Below are 20,986 nucleotides of genomic sequence, written 5' to 3'. Positions count from 1 at the left end.
CAATGTAAATTTATTAAGGATGAGCTGTGTGTTTAATAGAAAAAATCGTTAGCGTAAATTATATGATATTGTATTATAGGAAAATTTTATTCTCTTGTTAATTTAAAATTTAGTGCTTGACAATAATGTATTTTAGTGTACCATTTGCCACCGAGGTAAACACCTCATTTGCAAATAAAGAGATTTTGATTTGATTTTTTTGAACTGCGATTTCAGCGACAAAAGTTGGCTCGGTTTTATCTTGCTCCTGTCAAGTTTTTGTATAATATAGTACCGTGTACCGTACGTTATGACGTACTTCCTCCGTGAAAATAGGTCTTGTCGATTGCGTCCGCCATACACCGTGACCGAGAATTTAAACAGTTGTTTATTAGAACTTCAGGTAACCTAGAATACATTGGAAGTATTTCTTCATACTTGTCGATCGGTAAGCTGAAAATAAATACGCGTTCGGTAATTATAGTGCAATAAATGTTCGAACACTGTTAGCAGTGCGATGTTTTATAGGCTTCATGTGTGTAAACAATTCAGCGCTTTTCCCCCAAAACTAACAGTGCAGATCTTTTATCTCAAGCGAAATTTTGCATGCATTACCATAAGTCTGTTTCTCCTCGTGTAGAATATTTATTTCCATTGGTTAACTTGTCGTTACAAATTGTTTATGCTGTGACTTGTACTCCAGAGATGCTTTACTTTGGTACTCAAATAGCTGTTTTCTTTATTATTGCCCAGTTTCTTACTGGGTATTATTACTGCTAGAAGCGATTAGTACCGACGGTTTTTATTGAATGGCCCAAGGGTAGCGTAATAGTTTTAAATTTCCAAGTAAGATAATTACCTATATCCGGTTCGGTTTCGAAGTGGTAGCTTTGTTGTTTAATATTGAGTTTTTTGTACGTATCGCCATACATCAAGCAGTTTTACTCCCATCATTCTGTTTATTATGTATGATTCGTTTCATCACGGAACTGTGGTGATTTTTTTTTACTTTTTCTGTAACCTTACACCGTAAACCTCCGCTACCATTTGCAGGAATTTTGATTTAACTCAAAATGTCGACGTATTACATGAGGTAGTGCGTTACATTTCCTCGGCGGTGTAGTTGACTTTGTACCGCAATGTGTATAGCCTAACACGTTCGCTGCTATGCAGATTACACATTCCCACCCCCGAAAACTGAAAATGAAAATTTATATAAAACTTAACATATGTTGTAAAAAATCGTAACATATGCCTATAAGGATTTGGCCCCTCAGCACTGTGCGCTACACTTCTCATCACTATTCTGTTGAAAATCCTATGTTATAATGAAATATATTATAATAATTACTGTTTATGACCTGTTATAAATTGGAAAATTGTAAAAACCACATTTAACTTAATGTTGTTTTCACGATGTACAATAATTTACAGCTCCACCCGCCATCCACTGTTTGGTCCACTTAAATGTCTTTGTGGTACTTGTCAAAGCAGCCAACCGGGCAAAGCCCCGGCAAATCTGGATAGCCAGAGCAGACAAACGTTGACTGATATTTACTTCCTGCTTTATAGCAGACCTTGCACTTTTTCCGTTTGGTTCCTCCTTTGGAGTCTCGCTCATCATTTTTGTCGTAGGACAGATATCCTAATTATGATAAAACCTTCAATAATCGTATTTTGAAGTTTTACGATGAGCCGAAAGTATTATGTTAATATATTTATGTTTCGTGTCCCTGGACGTATAACGTGCATATGCTTGTGCTGCTTAACATAGCAACGGTCGTACGGACACACAGACTTCCAATATGGCGTCAAGAAACAGCATCATTAGGTCCCTGGTGTGAAACATGTATATTTTCTTTGCAGAATGTTTTAGAGAGCGATTATTTAGATCGCGAGGAATAAAAATGTTAAGCTGGTGGTGTTTAGAAAAGAAGAGAGATTGACGAGACTAGGATAAGTTTCGTAGTAACAATAAAGTTGTTTAGAAAGGTACGTAAACATGTTCTTGTGTGATATTTTTCTTTCGTAAAATAAAAATTCGCGTATAGAGAATGACAAATTGGCGACCGTGACAGGACGTTTCGAAACTTAACAATGAAGATTCATAAAATGACCGTAGTGATTTTACGAAAGGCACTGGCATGCCGAGTGTTACTGACGGCTGGGAGCAAGGCGGAACTACAAGAGAGGCTGCGTCAGGATCTGATAGGAAACGAGGAAGACCCGGGCAGTTTCGATTTTGAAGTCATCTCGGAGAAGGAAGCCAGCGACCGGGGAGGCATTAGGGCCCTTTCACACGGTCCACTTGCTTTCCACGCCACGCCACTCCACTTCTCAGACACTTCCGTCAACTTGCCTGCAACATCTCGTCCCCACCATATATTTTGCGTTTCGGTTTGAATCTGGTCCATGGACGCGCACGTTATCCTTGGGATTTTTATTCTTACGAAAAGAAGGTTGTGGTCCATCCATTGAATTCATATCACATAGAACGAGGAGCTCATCGTTCTTCTAGATGAACGTACCGGTGATCTAAAAATGTTCCTTAATTACTTTCGTATGAGTGGGAATTTGTTTGAATTGTTAATCCTTGAAGCAAGTTTACAGCGTCAGGACACCAACATGAGAAAATGTATTCCGCCAATATTTTGAAACAAAAACTTCAAACTTGTGACGCACACAATGTTGACCGTTTGAACGACTGACTTAGTGAGCTACCAGTATGGCCTTGCTACCTACACCTACTTTCTGTAAGTAAAACACGGGTAGTTCTCACGAATGAGATTTTTTTTTACAAGATGCTGTACGTCGCATCGGTACACATAGGTCTTATGGCGACGATGGGACAGGAAAGAGCTAGGAGTGGGAAGGAAGCGGCCGTGGCCTTAATTAAGGTACAGCCCCAGCATTTGCCTGGTGTGAAAATGGGAACCCACGGAAAACTGTCTTCAGGACTGTCGACAGTTGGGTTCGAACCCACTATTTCCCGCATATTGGATAATGGCCGCACATAAGCGACTGCAGCTATCGCGTTCGGTCCGAATAAGAAAATATTATTATGTAATGTAATTGGAAACAATTCTTTTGAAATGAAGACTGATAAAAAACCTTGATTAATTATTTTTCAATGACCCATGTTATTGTAATATCAAATAAATAGTTAATATATAACACATATAGCCTATTACTGTAGTTATCAACTTCTCTCTCTTTGGAGTTGTCCAGTTCGGCAAAAAGTGGAATCACTTCATGGGAAACTTCATTCAACAATTGAAGCCTTATATTTTATTTGAATAGTCTGTCGTTCGTTAATCCCACTGACAAAGACGATTTTGTATTTCCATTATTAACTTTTCAGTATCTATGAATTGAACCGACATTTTGAAACAAAATCTTCAAACTTGTAGCTCATATTATGTTGACCGTCTGAACGAGCTAATGTGATTCAGTGAGCTTCCGGTCGCTCAGAATGGAAGACACTTCAGGCCGGTTGACAGCAGCCTGCTGTTGACGAGAGTGGACGGAGGTTGCGCCACACGAAGTGTCTCGTGTGAAGGCTACCGGCCTTTCTCTACACCTCTGGTGGAGTGGAGTGGCATGGAAAGCAGTGGATCGTGTGAAAAGGCCCTTATACTTACGCAATTAACTACTTTGATCGGGACACAATCTGAAAAACTCGAAGGAAAAATCGAGGCCCAGTCTCAAGAGATAAAAGGCCAAATCGATTCCTGGATTAAAGATCTGAAAGAGGATATTTAAAAAATTAATGACAAAAGCAAATGCACACCTTAGAAAACAAAGTCAAGAAGAAGAAAGGTGAAGAGAAAACCATTTCAGAGGCTCGCAATGCAAAGGATCAAGATTTTGATGCTCATTCTACAACTGAAGAAGGTCAACGATAGAAACCTGTGAATGATCTGTTCTGTCCTCATTGCTGAATCGGATGTGACACAGTACAGGAGTACAGAATGCACCTTTGTTCATCTAAACACATAAATAATATGAGGAAACAATCATTATTACATCAGCAGATTTTGCAGCGAATGTGTATAAATCAACATCAAAAGCAATGCATTCTAGAGGAAACTGAAGAGTTCCGGCATACACTGTCTGGTAGAATGAAGTTCTGTGCCATTTGTAAGCTCAATTACAAGCAGCCCAAATCAACACACATGACTTACGAGGATCATGATAATATGGTAAAATTCTTAAATCCATATTGCCGGGTGTGTAAACAAAGATTCAATACAATAATGCCTTATGAACTTCATCTGTGTTCCTTGGATCACATTAAGTTCAAGGCTCTCTTGGCTGACAAATCCAAGAGTGACGATGAAGAGAGTGGTGGAAAGGATGATGAAAAGGAGCTCAACCTTATCAACTTTATGATTCTTGATTCAGTATGTTCTGTTGATGGTGAGGAAGGAGAAAGCGGAGGAGATGAGAAAGCTGAAATGAAAGCCGGGGGAGAAGAAGAGAAGGAAATCAAATCTAAAGCCAAAACTGAAACCATAGGTGCTGAATATGCCCAAAAGGTGATTTGTGTCGTACCTACTTTTCATGGTATGAACAAGAGAGAGTTCTAACCATCCATTATCAGTCAAGGTCACACGTAGGGTGAGATGTACGTTATCGTTAAGATAGATTTCTTAGAAAAGAGGCTGAGAGACTTCATCAAAAAAAAGTTGGCAAGAAAAAGGCTGAAAAAGAAGCAAGGGCCAAAAAGGCATCCGGATTGAAGGATCAGTCAGATAGTAAAACAGCTGAAAATAAGAAAAAAAGCGAGAAGGATGGTGAGAAAAGCTCAGAAGATACAACAGGCGAATCTTCCAAGAAAAAGAAAAAAAGACGGCTGAAATGACAGTGAGGTTTTTCAAGGAGAAGGTGTTACCTCGACCCCTACAGGAGAGCGGAGAGATTAGGGAGTGGGCACTCTCTAGGGGGGTCCCGGAGGAGTACGGACTCCGGAGAGGATCAACATGCACCGATGCCTGTCCTGGAGGATGGAATAGCTGAAGACATAGATATCAAGATGCCTAGATGTAATTTTGGACCTGGAGAAGGGAAGGTCCGGGATGAGTATTGAAGATTTTAGGGGGATAATTGTCGTAGGGCAGATATCCTAATTATGATAAAACCTTCAATAATCGCATTTTGAAGTTTTGTGATGAGCCCAAAATATTACGTTAATATATTCTTGTTTCGTGTCCCTGGACGTATAACGTATATATGCTTATCCTGCTTAACATAACAACGGATGTACGGACACACAGACTTCCAATATGGCGTCCAGAAACAGCACCATTAGGTCTCTGGTGTGAAACATGTCTGTTTTCTTTGTAGATTGTTTTAGAGTGCGTTTGTTTTCATCACGAGGAAGAAAAATGTTAGGCCGATAGTGTTTAGAAAAGAAGAGAGATTGACGAAACTAGGATAAGTTTCGTAGTGACAATAAAGTTGTTTAGAAATACATAAACATGTTCTCATGTGATATTTTTATTTCGAAAAATAAAAAATCGCACATAGAGAACGACATTTTTCACCAACCGATGTAAGTTGTTCTTTCTCAGAGGAGTGCGCACTAGCTCTGCTTGACGGGGTGGCAGAAGTGATTCCACTATTTGTAGGCGATAGTCGTATAAAACCATTTTTGGATTTCCAAGCCTGGTATTGTGCATATTGTATAAGTGGAAAGCATTGATGATCATCAGTTGAATGATGTGGAGAAATTTTTTTTGTACCAGCGAAGGGTTTTCCTTTCAAAAGGATAGTACGCCTTGAGTTGGTCACACCGATCCGTCCCTTTCACGTGTGCATTATATTGCAATGTTGGCAAAGGTTTTTCTTTTTCTTCGCCTCTTTATTTGTGACAGTGACCATTGTATTCTCGAATTATGAGGAAATGTACTGTACCAGTCGCTTGTCCCTCCATTTGCCCACCATAATTCCTTCGGTGAAATTCCAACTTTAGGCAGTATTGCTGTCTTCATAAGTGTAGGGTTGTGCTGCCGATCATCTCGGAGCGTTCCTGTACTTGATTTGTTTTCTGACAGCAGCTTAGATGCTGGGGCAAAACTATTATAATAATTTTCCATGAACACGGCATGGCCATTATTCAGATGTTGCTCTAAAGGATGCATGACCACTTTTGTAGAGTGTCCTTTCCCAGACAACTGGTCGTTGGCTCCGCCATAAACAATAAATTTGAAAGTGAGGCCGTCAGGTTCATTTAGAGCATAACGTTTTATGCAATACTTATGCCCTTTCCCGTTTATATACTGCTAGAATATCAAGTGACAGCGCCAAAGTACCATAGCTTCATCAATGGACAGTTCCAGTGAAGGATAATAAATGCTAGACATTTTATTGTTGAAAAACTCTATAATTTTTCTCACCTATTCCAGCCTGTCTAATGACTGGGGTTTGGGATTATTGATAGGTCTAGCCGAGGAAAAGTGTAGGCATCATAATATAAATAGAAAACGATCCCGGCTCATATACTGTCGAAATGCAGGAACATTGAAAAGCCTGTGAGTTTTCCAATAATCTTGGAGCCTGCTCATTCACAATGTTCCTGTATGAATCAGCAAACCCAAAAATGTCTTCAGTTCATTGATATCGACATCATTCCATCTCGCAATGCGCAATTTCTCCTTTGTGCTTGGCCCACAAAATAACTCTTAGCGCATAATTGTTTGTCTCATGACAAACAAATTCCAAAAAATTTTTTATCAAGCAACAATAAAAACCGGTCAGTTGGCTTGTTTTCTCCCGGTATCAGCATTAGCAGTTTGTTTTCTTTGCTAAATTGTATATTCTTCAAGCCGAATGTTCGATTTGACCAGGTTGGGTTGAGTTCCGGTTCGTCCTCACTTTCCGAACTTTCTGTTTCAGAATCAGCACTTTCTTCACTCGTAAACTCTCATCACTGCCACGACAATGAGCCATCACATACTCACGATAAAAACAATTTAAATATAATTCAAAATTACAACATATAGGTCTACTACTGCCACAATTGTAAAAAAATCAGCAAAAGGTGTGAACGACGAGCGAAAATATATCACGCCACTACTACTCAAGGTGCGTATGACATACAATGTGTTTTCGTCAAGAGCTGAGCTCACACTGACTGCTGAGAAATGGCATGGCAACGCGGGTAGGATCCGGGTCTCGCGCACTGGCGGGAAGCGCGCTAGGGGCCAGATCCGGTCCCTCAGCATTGAACGTGCTAAACTAGATGTTCTAGACATAACCTAATAACCAAAATATCTCTTTCAGATATATTACATATTATTTAGGAAAAAGTTGTGGGAATATAACACTTATCATGCTTAAAGGTTTTCTTGAAGGTTTTAATTGTCGTTGTTTGTGTCATCAGTCCGTAGACTGGTTTGATGCAGCCTTTCATCAATCAGTCAATACTGATCTGCATTTAGGGCAGTCGCCCAGGTGGCAGATTCCCTATCTGTTGTTTTCCCAGCCTTTTCTTAATTGATTTCAAACAAAATGGAAATTTATTGAACATATAACTTGGTAAGTTATTCCAATCCCTAACTCCCCTTCCTATAAATGAATATTTCCCTCAATTTGTCCTCTTGAATTCCAACTTTATCTTCATATTGTGAAGGCGCTGGCCTTTTGACCCCAACTTGGCAGGTTCGATCCTGGCTCAGTCCGGTGGTATTTGAAGGTGCTCAAATACGTCAGCCTCGTGTCGGTAGATTTACTGGCACGTAAAAGAACTCCTGCGGGACTAAATTCCGGCACCTCGGCGTCTCCGAAAACCGTAAAAGAGTAGTTAGTGGGACGTAAAACAAATAACATTATTATTATTACCTACTTTTAAGGATGCCATTCAAACTTATTCGTCTACTATTGTCATTCCACACCATCTCTGCACTGAGGGATTGGATCATACCACTTAATTACAAAGTATATTACAGGTGTTATTTTTAATATCCACCTATTCAATACAAAGAGATCTAGTAAATTAAGAATCATGGAGCAGAACCACCAGCATAAATCAGCAAGAGCCACTACTGAACCACTGCTTTCTAAATCTACTCTAAAATGTGTCATAAAATTCTATACTTTCTTCTTAACAATTTCACCAAATTGTTTGCCTCTTACCAGTTTGATTCATTATCTCACCATTTGTGATAATTTCCACCCTTCTCTCCTTCAGCATTTTACTGTAACACCGCATCATGTGGTTATATAACTTAGGTAGTTAATATCCATTATGTGAATTGTCCAGTTTTTAATCTTGTGTGATACACATATCAATTTTGCATGGTTTTTTTTCCTTTAGTCACGTAAAGTTCTCTGTATGTGGTATATTAACTAAGTATTCTACTCGATTTTGCCAGAGTAAAGGAAGTCTTTCCCTCAATTTGCTCAGGAAATGCACAATAACTGAACCCATAATCCACTAAATAACTCGCCACTACAGTTCCAGATCGATCTATTGGGTTATATGAGTAAAACTGAGGTGCATCTTGCGAGACATATCTCAAAGGAGGATTAAGACTGAAGTCACTGGTGAGATAGATCTTGCTATGAAGATGAATAAAGTTTGTTGTCCGCTAACAAGATGTGTCTCTTTCCGCCTCATGTGTATATCTCACACTCTCAACTGACACCACAGTTGTGTGAACATCTTCTGATGCTGCTCGATCTTTTGCATCTTTTCCATTTCACTGAAGTCGCAATGAAGGAGAAATTGCCAAGATTTTGCTTAGTTTGATTATGATAATACAAATGTATGGTCTGAATTTCTAAATATGTACTACAGAGAGAATTCCACACTGAGTCATATATGCCACAAATATTGTGAACTATTAAATGCTGAGTTGGCAGGGGGATAAATAAAAAAGAAAGGTAATAAATATGAAAATTGTGAATAGAGCCCTAATTTTGTGCTTTCAAAATATCCTTGCATCCAATAAAACAGTGTGACTATTGAAACAATAACTACGGTGCTTTAGCCCTGTTTGTTCTTGGCCTATCAAGTGTCTGCTGCCCAACCCTGAACCTTCAGGTTATGAGAAGATACATATTCAGCATGAGAAATTCCTCAGACATTATTCTTTAGACTGTGGTGTTATCTCGCCTTTAGATAGCTCTTCAGTTGTTCTCATGTAGGCTGAGTGGACTTTGAACCAGCTCTTACATTCAGATAAAAATCTTTGACCTGACCAGTAATCAAATCCGAGTCTCCAGTTAAGTGACCGACTCGCTACCGCTAGACTGCAGCACCGCAGCACCGCCATGACGTGAAACCATGAAAAAGCTTAGTTGCATTTTGTAAGCAGGAAACTGGTGGAGTAAAACAGTATTTTGAAATTGATACATAGGCTGCCTATATTGTGTCAATTTAAATTTCTTGAAACAGTAGCTAAATTATTATCATCATGAAATATCTTCCGCATGACGTATAAGGTATTTAAAGGGGAATCATGGGGCTTTCAAGGAGGGGTTGCTACCAATTGCAATTCAACACAGAACAATACAGATCAACATTAAGTTTATAGCTTATGGTAACAGATTTGTCTTACTACTGTAAGTACATTAACTGGGAATTTATTTGACCATCAATTCTCACTGCAGCAGAACTGTCAACGTACAGTAAATAGCTTTGATTGCTTTTAATAATCTACCCTTAATCACATTGTCTGCCAGTATGCTGAACATTTTTCCAATAGTATTCTGTTACTTGCTTTCTTAAAGAACATAAATATTACTGTCTGTTCTTCTTGTAGCATTTTTCATACTGACACACACTTAAAATCTGATCCTGATAGCCCCTCTGTGCTCTGTAACCACACTGGTTTTCATCCAACATACTGTCAACTAGTGATTGCACCCTTCATTTCAAAATGCTGGTGATGACATTGCCTGGTATAATGATTAGTTCGATACCTCGGTAGTTTTATAAGGTTTCCTGTTCCCTTACTTATAGGTAGGCACAGTTACTGCTTTTTTCCAATCAGAAGATAAATTATTAACACTCCATGCTAATCTTATTACTGTATGAAGTTATTTTATCTCTGGCTTCCCGCTATATTTCACCATTTCAGATTTATTTCCTTCTACTCCTGCAGCTTTATGACAATGGAGTTTATTTACCATCCTTTCTACATCCTCAAACACAATTGTCCTCTCCCGAGAAGCTTGGTTGTTCGTGAAGTCACCAGGATGATTTCCTTTTATGTTGAAAGGCTTTTAAAAATTCCTTCCAACTCCTGTGATTCCCTCGGATCTATTATTAGTTCACCTGATTTATTCAAAATACCATTCATTTCCTTTATCTCCTCACTTTCAAGGTTTTTTATTACTGTCCGGATAGGTTCTCCTGTTGTTTGACCTAGGCTTTCCAGTTTATTACCAAAATTTCTTACAATTTCTTCTTGGAACCAGCAACTATTTGTATCACTTAGTTTCATTCATCTATGCACAAATCCTTGTCTTCATCGGTTCTTGTTTGGAACCATTTCTGATAAGCCTTATTTTAAAGCTTACAAGCTGCTCTCACTTCATCACTCCACCACCATGTTCACTTTTTCCCATTTTTACATGCACTTGTTCCTAGGCACTCTCTTCCTATTTCTACCACAGCATCCCTGTATGCTACCTGTATACTTTCTATATCCTTAACCTGCTTACTATCTATTTTTGCTAATCATATCCATGTTCTTCCATCTAATTTCCTCATCATGGAGATTTTCTACCCTTGTTCAGCTGCAGACAGATTTCACTTTCAGCATCCTAGGCCCAGAGATACTTAGTTCACTGGGAATCAGATGGTGCATATTGGAGATGTGTGTTAAACTAATCTACAGACCTGCAGGTTAGCGTAGTTTATAGTGACATGGAGATCTTTATCAGTCTAGCCTACAGACCTAAGTGGGCCACTGATAGTGTAGTGGCATTGTCATTGTCTTCTCACCAAGGTGCCCATGGTTCAGTCCCAGCCGCTGCATGTGGGATGTTTGGAATGAAAACCTTGTCTCTGTGATTTGATTTCTGTGGAAGTCTGAGCTGTGTGGCTGTGATAAAAGTGTTGACAATAATGGAGAACTGCACACCTGCTTGGTTACTTTGTTGGTCTATAAATGATGGCCCTGATAATAATTATATATTTCCTTGCGTTTTTTTTTCAGTTAAAGTTAGTGGAAGTAATTTTGGGCTCATTTTCATATAAAGACATCTGTTGCTGTGTGAAATGGACCAGAAAATAGAGATCAAGGAGGAACCTGTCTGGCATGAAGGCACAGTAAGTAGATCGTTCGTAAGTATCATTCCTGATTACTTTATAGTGATCAAAATTATGATATTCCAAAAAAAATTACAGATCTATAACTTATGAAATATTTCATATGGAATAATGTTTGTTTCATAACAAGGGGCATAAACACTCCAAATTTTAAAAGCTACTTTGTCAGATGTTTCATTGCACGACATCTAGGCGGTAGTCTGGTAGGTACCGTATGCTGTACATTGTAGATGTAAATGGTCATAAGATGTGTGATGATGGCGAGCTGCATGTCTTCATTATTATTGGAAATGGTGGGTAGTGTTTGACATTAGAACCTTGGATTTATGGTTTTTCCCCATGCATAGTTAGTATAAAGATTGATTACCTGACACTAATTATTTTCAGTGTAAATTAACTGAGCAGGCCCTATGCTTTAGAGAATGAGTGTCCTCATCTTACCTACAGGGCCCTGGTAAGATTCCCAGTGACTTTGAGATATCATTACCTGAAACTAAGTGCTGATTCAGGATCCATCCAATGCCATGGACATCTTGTTCTCCATTAGGTAAAATTACTGACAGTGTCATTACAAATTTTTGACAGTAATTGGTCACGCTCTTTTCCCCTAAAATCATGAGGCAGGAGGAATGAATTCCCTATTGCATTATTTATCATTCTATATTATCTTTTTTGGAACCAACTGATGTACTGCTACTTTTCTCACTGGCCATGCGTTATATTGGTGTTGATATGGGGAGTTGTCTATTTATTGATATTTGCTCACCTTTAACTCTTGATTCACTAAATTTTATGAGGTTGATGGTAAATTTATATAATTGGTTTTCCCAATTAGTTGAATTATGGGCCTGTGTTGTCATGGAGAGAAATTTTTTTTGTGAGATTTTCATGTTTTTAGTTGTTTTTGTACAATTTCTCATGTTTTACTGCATCTATTTCCACTCTATTTTCTCCTGTTTCTTAAAATCAATAAATTATTTATAAATTTGTTTACTTCATGATTTGAAAGTTTGTACTGGCAGCCGGAAGATCTACAGCCACCTCCAAAGTCAGAGCTACATTAAGCTAACTCTGAGCAATCCTGTTGAGTTTTGTGATTTATTTTAATGAAAAAAAAAAAATCAAAATGTTGGGCAGCTGTTGAAGCCACTGAAAAACAACGTTTAGAGAGATTTATGGCAGGAGGATAATGATTATTCGTACTCTTCTAGTTGATCAGCCTGAGGCTTGCTCAGAAATATCATAGTTAGTTGGCAATGCTGACAGCACTCCTGGATGGAGGAGTTGGAGCAATTTTTGAAGGTAGTGTCCTTACAATGGTAAGAACCCAGTAGTGTTTTTTAGAGAATGCCTTAAATATGTCCTCGCAATACAAAAAATTATGAAACCTTGAAGGATATACAAACACTACCAGGTCGTACTCAGTCCAATCCAGCATCCTGAGAGTTACTCATCCATTTTGCAGTACAACTTCTATTCATTGGTATGATGGAAAGCCACCTTGTTGGAACATTGAAATTATGAGCATGCTCCTTTGCAAAAATTTGGCAAATGAAATGTAATTTGATGGGAAGATATCTGTGTGGAGGGTTGTGTCCTTTCAGTCTGGACAATTTTGATGTACATTTTGTCCTAGGCAGTTCTTTTTCTCCAGACCCAGTCATGCTCAATGTGATAGCCACGCGCTTGGACCCTGTATCTCAGGAGAGAAAAAATTGTTTTGTAGCTAAAGGAACGGTTTGATCAAAAATGTTACTGTTGGGCATTTATACATCATATATCTGTGTTTTTAACTACAAAGTATGGAAATCATATTATGTACTATTTTCAAGTTATACCATATTTATGTCAAGGAATATGTCCTTTTTTACACTCAAATTTGAGAAAGATCTTAGTAGAGGCAGTTAATGTATAACAAAATTGCAGTTTCGAAAGTCTGTTAAGCAGTGACACATTATTACTAAAAAATTTGCCCAATCAACATTTCTTCTGTGGTTATTCGTTGTCCTGTTCTACAGCTTCTGCCATTGGCCAAGTGTGGTGCTCCTTGTAGAAATGTATATACTGGTCTGGATATACTTGACAAGCTTTGAAAGATCACTTATCTAGCTGGCCATAATAGGCACCTGAAAGAAATAATAATAATAATAATAATAATAATAATAATAATAATAATAATAATAATAATAATAATATATTATTAGAAAAGACAAAAAGGCCAAAAAGGAAAAGTGCGACATACATACGTTTTCATCGTAAGCTTTACTTGAAAGAAGCATTATTTTGCTCGTCTTTTTGAGTTTGAAGGTTCAACTTATATTCATTCTTTGGTTTACCATCTTATAATGCTCTTTCTCTCATCCTCTGAAAACTTTGCCATACATCTTTTTTTGCAACTTCAATCAGAGCCAGTTTTGTTGGCTTCTGCCCATAATCCTTTCGAGGTTACATACTCCTCACCCCTACGTCTGGCATTTTTTTCCCATTTCCATAGCATTTTGTTCTTTATTTACTTTTAACATTATTTCACCATGGTTGTGCATATTCACTGTCTAACTCGGACATCATCAAGCACTCACAATATCAGATTAAGTGTGAAAATACAAAATTATGTGTGCGGCTTATAACACGCTTAACAGTTTATTAACATTGTTGTCAACAATCCACTCAGTGAAAATTCTTGCTCTAAACACTGCCCACTGCATTGGAATATGTACCCTTTTCACCAGAATAGATAGGGCTTGCCATCAGGAACAAAACGGCTATCTCAGTTAAATTATTGATTTTTTTTAAATATATTCTTTTTTGCACTCACCAATTCAATTAATAAGAGGCCTTGGTCTTTGCTTGAAGTGACAGTGTTGAAATGTCTGGAGATAGATTTGATACAGTCACCCTCAGAATGGAATGTAGATATTCATCACTGATCTGGGAACATAACTTAATTTTTGAAAAAGTTTTTTCACAAATGCAAGTACTTGTAAATGCGCACAAGAATTTTCTCACAAATTTTAAGAAAGCTGAAAATGTTTTATTATTAAGTGCTCTGTAACAGTTAATAAGATTTCCTTCCGTGAACTTGTCCCTTATTTGGGAACAACCCTTAAGTTCAATTAATTAGATCTGAAGTAGCACAGGTGCATTACCAACATCAACTGCAAGTGGAGTTTTAAAGAAATCAATTTTTTCTGCATTCACAGAAAGATCTTTATATCTGGTTTCAAACTCAGTATTCAGTTGGTTAATCAACTTAATAAACTAATCATATGGCACTGAACTTCACTTCTTGAAGCTCATTACAGCATGTAAAGTATGGGAACGTGCCCTACTCTAATTGCTGACAAAACAATAATTTCAGTTTATTTTGGAACACTAACCCGTAACTATACACTTCATTTTAAAGCACGCATAAAATCTGTGAGTATTGCTAAATCCCACATTCAAATGTTGACCCCAAATTCAGTCACTTCTTTCAGTTTCATGTTCATAAATGTGTTTATTTCTCCACGAAAATGAAAGAAGCATTTAAATATATTACCAAGACTAAGCCAGCGTACCTCGTTATGATAAATTACATCACCGTAATCATAATCAATTTCAGCCAGAAATGACTGGAACTGCCGTTGATTGAGTCCGTGTGATTGAATATTATTAATTGTAGATGTCACTGTTTTCATCACATGTTATAAATTTAATACTTTTCCACATAGCACTTGATGAATAATGCAGTGTAATTCAAGAGGCATATCAGTATTTCTGTTAGTGAATTCATTTCTTATTCTTCCAATCTATCCAGTTGTTTTACTACTAATATTCCTTGCTCCATCTGTTGTTATAGCTGCCAGTCCATCCCATCCTAAATTGAGATCCTTCAATGTTTCACTCAGATGGAGAAACAAATCCTTGCCTGTTACAGTTCCGTGGAAGCTTCTTAAACATGCCAGCTCCTCAGTTATTTCACGCGGTTTGTCAATCCCACAAATAAAAATTAAAAGTTGCGCTCTATCACGGACATCATTACTTTCATCCAAAGACAGCGAAAAGCACTCAAATGATTTAGATATTTCGCATAGTTGTGAGTGCAAGTTAGCCCCAAGTTCTTCTGTTCTTCTCATCGTTGTACTCCACGGTAAGCTGCCCGAATTTATCAGTTGTTTCTCTTCAGGACATATTTCTTCTATTACAGAAAGTATTCAATTCATCACAAACGACCCATCAGAAAATGGTTTTTTCTCTTGTGGCCAATGAATGTGCAACTTTATAGTTCGCAAAGATTTCAGCTATATTTTCCTCGATCTGTTTTGTGAATATCTGTTTTTGAGTGGTGACACTTTTCATTAAATTTGATATCTTTTTGTTCCGTAATACCCCATCGTATTTATTATATATAGATTCGTACTTCAAATCAGAATGCCATCTGATTTTGTATTCTGTACAAACTGATGTATTTTCCTTGCATATCAGACACATTACTTTCCCAGTATTCTCAATACAAAAATAGTCTTCAGTCCATTTTTATTTAAAAGCCCACCACTCACAATCCAATGTTTGTATGTTTGTTCACAAATAAATTATTAAAACTACTTAGAATAACAGCAGTTTGTAAAAATGCTAGTTTCCAGTAAATTAGTAAACCATAATGAACCTCTCAAAGCACTTTCCGGGTACAAACTGGCCATTTCCTGTAGATGTCTCAAGATAACTGTACCTATTGAATCCCCCGTGGAATGTAGGAGGCCTTTCACTCTACAGGCAAGTCTGCAGCTGTAATTCCAAGAAATGAACAGATGTTTAACTCTTACATGTGTTTAAGGTGGGAATAATTATGCATCTTAGAATTATTCTGCAACCCAGTAAAAGAAACCTCATTTCACGAAAAAACTATGAATAATTCACAGATATTTCTTATCGTTTTCCCCTATCACCATAAATTACAATAAAGTTTTTATTATGTAGTTTTTCTGGTATCTACAAAAAACATAAAATGCCTTCGTGGGCCAAGTCCGGCCATACGCTGGACACCCCTGGACTAAATCATAACCTTGAATTCAAGATATCTGTTATTAGTTTGTGGGTATTCCAGGGATGTTTGGATGATTCGGACCACTATCTGATCTGTAGTGAACTAAGTATCTCTACACTTAGAATAAAGAAAGTGAAACTGCCGACAAATAAGGCTATGAAATCTCCAGAATTCGGATATTTGACAGACATCGATGGATATGATTAGTGAAAAGTTCCATTCAGTGGCCAGTAAGAGAATGAGAGGCTTGCAGGGATGCTGTAGTAGAAACAGCAAGGGAATGCTTAGGAACTCCTGTGTGAGAAAATGGCAAAAAAGAACACCTTGGTTGATTGATAAAGTGAGACGGTTAGTAAACATAAATGAAGGCATAGGAAATGGCTCCAAACAAGTGTGAACTCATAATAGATCCCAGAGAATCACTGGACAGATGGAAGGAATATTTTGAAAATCTTATTATTAAGAGGAGTTTTCCTGTTGATGTCATGAACAACTGAGCACACGGGAAGGAAGACAATGATGTTGGAGAAATTACACTTAAGGAAGCGGAAAGGATGATAAACAAAGTCCATTGTCATAAAACTATAGGAATAGATTAGATTACATCTGAAATGGTGAAGTATGCTGAAATGGTATGCATGAAATGGCTTCAGATTGTAACAAGGTCATCATGGAGCAGTAGTAAGGTATCTTCAGATTGGACAAAAGCTGTAATTGCACATATCTATAAGCAACAGATGGAAAGAATTGCAACAACTCTCATGGTATATCGTTGATCAGTATACCAGGCAAGGTGTTTTTTTATTTATTTATTTATTTATTTATTTATTATGGCTTCTTTCATGTGGCGAAGTTAGGGCACACGGCCCTCTCTTACACTTAACCACAATAGAATAAATAATATTAAGGTTGCCTATTACTAATTATACTAATTACACTCCTTATACTATTTCCTAAATTAAGCTACGTTACACATCCACACAATATGCAGCTTATTAGCTCGTTACTTCAGTCCTCTTTTCTATCTCACACAGACACTTGCACATACACTTACAATGTACACACTTATCAACTACCCTTACGTTTATATTATATAAAACTAACAGAAACAATTTTTAATTTTACAATTACCAATCACACGCACACAATACACACCAATACACACTTCAATCGGTATCTCTCAACAGGAAGTCTCGGCAAGATATTTTAAATTTGGGGAAAGAGTCAATGCCCCTGACACTTACTGGCAGGGAATTCCAAAGCCTGGATCCGGTTACAATGAAAGATTTATTATACACAGAAGAGTGGTGAAGAGGAATAGCTAAAGTGGAGCCCGAGCGAGTGTTACAATTATGGAAGGAAGAGAGGAAGTGAAGTTTAGATGAAATATACAGGGGGGAGTTACTATGCAGGAGTTTGTGTATTAAGACAAGTATATGATATTCACGTCTCTTATCAGGTTTTAACCAGTGCAGTGCTTGATAATAAGGAGTAATATGCACATCATACCTTAGGTTAAAAATGAATCTAAGGCAACAATTCATAATACGCTGCAGTTTCCTAGTTTGTTCTTTAGTAGCGTCTACCAAGATAACATCACAGTAGTCAAGGATAGGAAGAATTAGGGTCTGTGTTAATCTTTGCCGCATGTTTAGTGGTATAATATCTTTGTTTAATTTCAGTGGGTGTAGAGTAGCAAACACCTTATGACTTATGTTTTTGATATGTTCTGTCCAATTTAGAGTTTCAGTCATAGTTACCCCAAGATTTCTCACTGTTTTACTGTACGGAATTGTGCTATTATTTATTTGTAAAGGAGGAATGATCGAATCATTGATCTTGTGTAGGAGCTTCTGAGAACCGACAATGATAGCTTGCGATTTTGATGGCTTTATGAGAAGTCTGTTTGCGAGAGCATATTCACTGAGTTTTTTCATGTCATCATTTATGCATTTTACTGCGTTTGGTAATTCGCTTAAGCTGCAATGGTAGTAAATTTGGAGATCATCAGCATATAGGTGATAATTACACGTTTTTAGAGAAGATGAAATGTCATTGATATACAATGTAAAAAGCAACGGTCCTAAAATACTACCTTGTGGTGTGCCAACTTTCCTTGTACGCCATTCTGAATTTCTTTCGCGAGTTATCACCCGCTGCCTCCGATCTTTCAAATACGATGTAAAAAACTTCAGTACTAAAGGGTCAAACAAGTAAGATTTCATTTTCTTAATTAGTAGCTGTAAGTCTATTTTATCAAATGCACCACTGGAATCCAGTAGCGTTAGTACTGTAAGTTGTCGTTGTTCCATAGCTAGTCTGATGTCTTCTGTCACTTTAAGGAGAGCCGTGGCAGTGCTGTACCCTTTCTTAAAGCCCGATTGTAATGGGTCAAGGAGAGAATAGTTATTTAAATATTTCAATACTTGCTCATACACCAGTCTTTCCAAAGCCTTAGAAAGCGCTGGAAGAATAGAAACTGGGCGATAGTCAGAGGTCAGTTTAGGATCGTTTATCTTGGGCACTGGAATGACATTAGCTTGTTTCCAGAGTGCAGGGAAAGTTCCATTTCTAAGACAGTAATTGAATATATGTGTGATAATCGGGAGGATAGCGCCTATTATATGATGTATGAAATGTATAGGGATGTCATCTACTCCTACTGCCTTAGATTTAATAGAGTACAGTACTTTTTTAATTTGGTTGCTAGTGACCTCTTGGAATGAAAATTGAGGACGGTTAAGTGGAGGGATGGCTGGTTGATTCGTATTTAATTCTGCCTGATTGATTGGTTTAAACGTGATTCGTTCTTCAGAGAAATTTGTAATAAGCTTGTCTAGGGGAACAGTTGGTTCACGTTGCTGTTGTTGGCCCTTTACAATACCAAGAGAGCGTAGTTCTTTCCAGGAATTCTTGGCATTCAGTTTACCTGAAAGACAGTTTAAGTACTTAAATTTCTGATTTCTGATTTCTTGCTTAATTCTTCCCTTCCATCTTAGAAAGGAGGGTGATATCAGTGGTTGAGAGGAAGTTGGATGAAACTCAGTGTGGTTTCAGCCCACAAAGGGGCCGTTAGGATCAGATTATCAGTATGCTGCAAGTAATTAAATAAAGCTATGGGAAGAATAGACAGTTATGATTGTGCTTCGTAGAGCTAGGAAAACCATATGCCATACTACCAAGCAAGAGGACATTCCTCATACTAGGACACTATTTGATTCTTCTTGTCTTCCCTGATAAGTTTCAGCTTATGCAGGTGGCTCAGGTGTAAATTAACCCTTTATAGGGCAAAACTATTATTTCATTGAAATTTAATGAAACCCTTTTTTTATAGTGTCCATGTTATGTATTTATACAGAAATAAGTATGATTCCATGAACAATTATTTTATTATAAAAATTATTACAATTTGCTGTGCCATGAAATTGACCACAATCCATTTAGGCAAACTGTAAACACATATGTCATTTGTGGTTGATATTTTGATCACATTACATAAATTGGGTTTTACTGTGAAGAACAGACTTTTTTCACTTCAGATATGTCATTAATGCTACTGAAATGGCTTCTTTCCCATGGCTAGTTCTTTCTTTGTTTCTTTGTACAGTATATAAGTATTTACAATAACAGCATCAAGAAAGAAATAAGAGTTTCATCCAGCCACGTCATTGAGATAGCAAACTGACAGAAACATTGGCACCGTATGGCTCAGAATATATGGAGCTGTTGAATTTAGTTGGCTTCTTCCCTTGTTTTAAAAATATATATTGTTGATTTATCAGATAAAGTTCCTGTCTCCAATTCACTGCTAGCAGCACTGTTGTGTAAGCCTTCATTAGACGTATCTGAAAATGTATGATCTTCATAGTATGGATTTCCAACGCTGTCATCTGATCCAATGTCCATAATCAAGTCCTGTGTGATACTGCTGCTAGGTTGTTGGCCAATACTCCTGATTGCAGATCATATGCTTCCCTGGGTTGGGGCACTAAAAGAACTTCCTCAGCATCTGAATCACTTGCATATTCAGAATTTGATCCGATGTCAACCAGCATCTCCTCAATCTCTGGGGCATTCAGACTCCTTTTTGTCATGATTCTGTAAATAAACAAAAATCAACAATACCACATCAATAGGTACCAGCTTTGCTAACAAAAAACAGCAATGTTTATTACTGGCCCATTTTCCATATTTTTAGGGGATTGGAAGTAAATTCTGGATTAGGTAGTTGTTTTATCGCCGGATGCCCTTCCTATCCTAATCTCTATAGAAGAGCTGATGAAATGGAATTGAACAATGAAACACACACAATCACAGAGTCTTCAACATGAGAGAAGCTATAATTAAAAATAAAAATTCCTGACCCAACCTGGAATCAAACCCGGGACCTTCATATCTGGATTCCAGAATGGTATCCACTCTGCTACCATGGCATACTGACAAATTAGTAATAAAACAGTACTAAAACAGTTAATGCTATGAAAATGCCGTATTCAGTATGACCATCTCAAGTTCACGACCGGGTGAGTTGGCCATGCAGTTAGGGTCGCTCATCTGTGAGCTTGCATCCGATTGACAGTGGGTTTTAATTTTATTCAATTTTGCCTGAGGCATTAATAAAGTATCGATTAGGTGGTTATTTATACTTACTTCTTCTTTCTTTTACTCTAGTACCAAGTCGACCGCTAGATGGCTCACCATCA

The 20,986-nt window shown here is 37.5% G+C and overlaps 1 protein-coding gene across 1 annotated transcript in view; it reads left to right on the top strand.

Annotated features, from left to right (window-relative positions):
• Positions 1–319: 319 nt before the first annotated feature.
• Positions 320–20,986, top strand: part of LOC136884632 (gastrula zinc finger protein XlCGF57.1) — a 131,524-nt gene continuing 110,857 nt past the window's right edge. Inside the window, exons 1-2 of the mRNA XM_068229979.1 lie at positions 320–427; positions 11,148–11,260. Coding sequence (XP_068086080.1) covers positions 11,210–11,260 — 51 coding nt within the window. The 5' untranslated portion in view covers positions 320–427; positions 11,148–11,209. The remainder of the gene's footprint in view (positions 428–11,147; positions 11,261–20,986) is intronic.

This window comes from Anabrus simplex, chromosome 13 (assembly GCF_040414725.1).
Source record: "Anabrus simplex isolate iqAnaSimp1 chromosome 13, ASM4041472v1, whole genome shotgun sequence".
NCBI classification, from domain to species: Eukaryota; Metazoa; Arthropoda; class Insecta; order Orthoptera; family Tettigoniidae; genus Anabrus; species Anabrus simplex.
This window is presented reverse-complemented; position numbering and strand designations above follow the sequence as displayed.